The sequence below is a fragment of the Furipterus horrens genome, unplaced genomic scaffold (assembly GCF_987537825.1).
Source record: "Furipterus horrens unplaced genomic scaffold, mFurHor1.1.pri manual_scaffold_10, whole genome shotgun sequence".
In the NCBI taxonomy this organism is placed as follows: Eukaryota; Metazoa; Chordata; class Mammalia; order Chiroptera; family Furipteridae; genus Furipterus; species Furipterus horrens.
The window spans coordinates 20,911,102-20,913,806 of record NW_028327180.1 but is presented as its reverse complement, the minus strand read 5'-3'; the positions used below and the strand labels follow the sequence as shown (position 1 = coordinate 20,913,806).

Here is a 2,705-nt window from a genome sequence, read left to right as displayed (position 1 = left end):
GTTCACTTGGCACATTTTGGTTTGTAACCAATCTAAAATTAATTTTCTGTGTTTTGTGAAGCAGAGATCATTGTTTTGTTCAACATGAAAAATCATTTGTCCTAGAGAAATTTATTGGCTAGTCTATCTTTTCCCCACTGGTTTTATTCTACTTCTGTAGTATACTGAATTTTCACATTTCTGGGTTCTTGATTCTGTTCATTGGGTCACCTACTTCTGCGCCAGTACCACACGGTCTTATTTACTGTAGCTACGTATTAAGGCTTGACAGCTGATAGGCAACCTCTTCTTCTTCAAAATTATCACAGTTATTCTTTGTCCTTTGTTCTTCCATATGAATGTCATCACCATCTTTTGAAGTTTTGCACATATCCCTACTAGGATTTTTATTGGGACACACACATTGAATTGTAGAACGATTTTAGGATAATCAATACCTTCAGACAGTGGGATTTCCTGTCTATGTAGGACTACTTTTATGTCTCTCACCGTTATTTTATTATATCTTGCACAGTAGATTTTTGGACTTATTCCAGTGTACTTGAAGGTTATTTGTTATTATCTTTCCCTTAATACCACAATTTATTTTACTGTTCAGCATTTGATGAGCCCTTGTAATCTGATCTGTGCCTTTATTTAACTTAGAGAAATCTTCTTTTATTAGACCTTATTTTATTGTCTTGGTTCTATGTTTCTGAAATGTCTTTAAACAGGTATTGAACTTACTTTTCCATGTTCTTTAGTTCTTCAAGTTGTACTTCTTTCTCTATGTTTCTGATGACTTTCTTGAATAATCTTCCAGGTTATTAGTCTATTCTACAGGTATATTTATTCTAGCATTTGGTTCATGCACTAGATTTATAAACTTTAATAATCATATATTTAATTTCCAAGAACTTGTCCTCCTTCTCTGACTGACCTTTTTATTAGCAGACTTTTCTTTTTGAATGGATTAAATATTCTTTTGTATTCCTGAGTATACTTTTAAGAATATTTTAAAATTCTCTTTATTCTCTATTATTTTTTTTCTTCACATCATGCATTCTGTTTGTTGAATTATGTTTTTTCTTTTTTCTTTTTCTCAGGTATCTGCTTTCTTGTTGTTTATATTTTAGCACAAAGGATTAGGCTAATTGGGATAAGTAGTGACTATGAATTTTCTTATATATTCTGTGTACAACTGGACCAAACACTACCTCATCCAATTTCCAAAATTAAAAGATACCTGCAGTACAGCAGCTCATGTGCTTCTCTTTTGGGCCTCACTGCTTTGCTTGTTTTTCTTTCTGTGACTGCCACTGAGACTCAGAGTTGCATACCAGCTAAAAATACACAGGCTGCTGCAGTCCCATCAGTTCGTATCGCAGCTTCACCATGCATTAGCTGTGTGACCTTGAGCATGTCACTTGATGTCTCTGTTTCTTGTTGAAAAGGGGAAAGTAGCAGAATCTACCTTATAGGGTTAATGTGAAGATTAAACAAGTCAGTACTTATAAATTGCTTAGAACAGGACCTGGCACACACTAGGCACTTTATTAATATTAGTAGTTCTTGTTATTTATGTTATCTTAGTAATAACATAAGTTAGCCCCCATTATTCTTAAAAAAAAACAAACAAAAAAAGACTCCCCTAAGAAGTTTAGCTTAAAATAAAAAAAAAAAGATTACCTACTTGTTTCAGAGATGAATTCTCAGGTACTATCTATCTATAAACAGTGCTGTTCAGTTTAGTGAAAGAATGAGGAGGGAGAAGCGACTGGCATTAGTAGGCGGTGGTGTCGTGCGTTCAAGTGAGTCATCGTGACTGGATTTTTGTATTCAGTCAAAATGCAAATCTTTGCTAAGACCATGACGGGCAAGACCATCATGACCCTGGAGGTGGAGCCCAGTGACACCATCAAGAATGTGAAGGCCAAGATCCAGGATAAGGAAGGCATCCCTCCTGCCCAGCAGAGGCTCATCTTTGCAGGCAAGCAGCTGGAAGATGGCCGCACTCTTTCTGACTACAACATCCAGAAAGAGTCCACCCTGCACCTGGTCCTGCGCCTCCGGGGTGGCTGTTAATTCTTCAGTTTGCATTCATAGTGCCCAATGACGGCCACTACTGTGCATTCTAGCCATTTGTCCCAGTTTTAAGTTTAGAAACTACCAGTTTCAGTAATAAGTGAACCTTTTCAAAGTGTTAATAAAGGTTTCATTGCATGGTAAAAAAATAAAAAAAAGAATGAGGAGGAACAACAGGGGCAAAGCTGTTAGAATATCTTTGTTATTCTTCTCTTGAAAGCGTCATTGAAACCTCTGGTGGTTTTTCTCTGTGTGGTATTTTGGCCCGTTTCTCCGTTTTTGTTCCTCCTCAGTCCTGTCAACTTGCTGTTAATCTTTCAGGGACTCTTCAAATTTCCCAATTTACTTATTTCACCCTTTTTCATTTCTTAGTGGAGTTGTAGATTTATCCTTTATTAAAAGTCTTTGTTGCCTCAAGAATTATGATACATGGCAGGAAACAAGATAGAAAATTATGTTTGTTCCAGAACCTTGACCCAGATGCTGTCCTTTGGGTTTCACAACAAGAAACTTGTGAGTGACCTTGGTGAAAGCAGGTTTAATGAAGGAGCCACGAGGCACACAGATTCTCGAGGGTTGGACAGCGAGTAGTGGATGAGGGAGAACAACAGGCCATTGCCTATACAACAGTAATATTTCCA

At 36.9% G+C, this 2,705-nt stretch overlaps 1 protein-coding gene across 1 annotated transcript; it reads left to right on the top strand.

Annotated features, from left to right (window-relative positions):
• The first annotated feature begins 1,827 nt into the window (after nucleotides 1-1,827).
• Nucleotides 1,828-2,159, top strand: LOC149999341 (ubiquitin-like). The gene has a single exon (XM_090288731.1). It carries the CDS (start codon nucleotides 1,828-1,830, stop codon nucleotides 2,062-2,064), a length of 237 nt encoding a protein of 78 aa, XP_090144857.1. The 3' UTR covers nucleotides 2,065-2,159.
• Nucleotides 2,160-2,705: the final 546 nt, after the last annotated feature.

Coding starts and splice junctions, on each gene's coding strand:
- LOC149999341 (XM_090288731.1), top strand. CDS start 1,828: ATGCAAATCTTTGCTAAGACCATGACGGGCAAGACCATCATGACCCTG.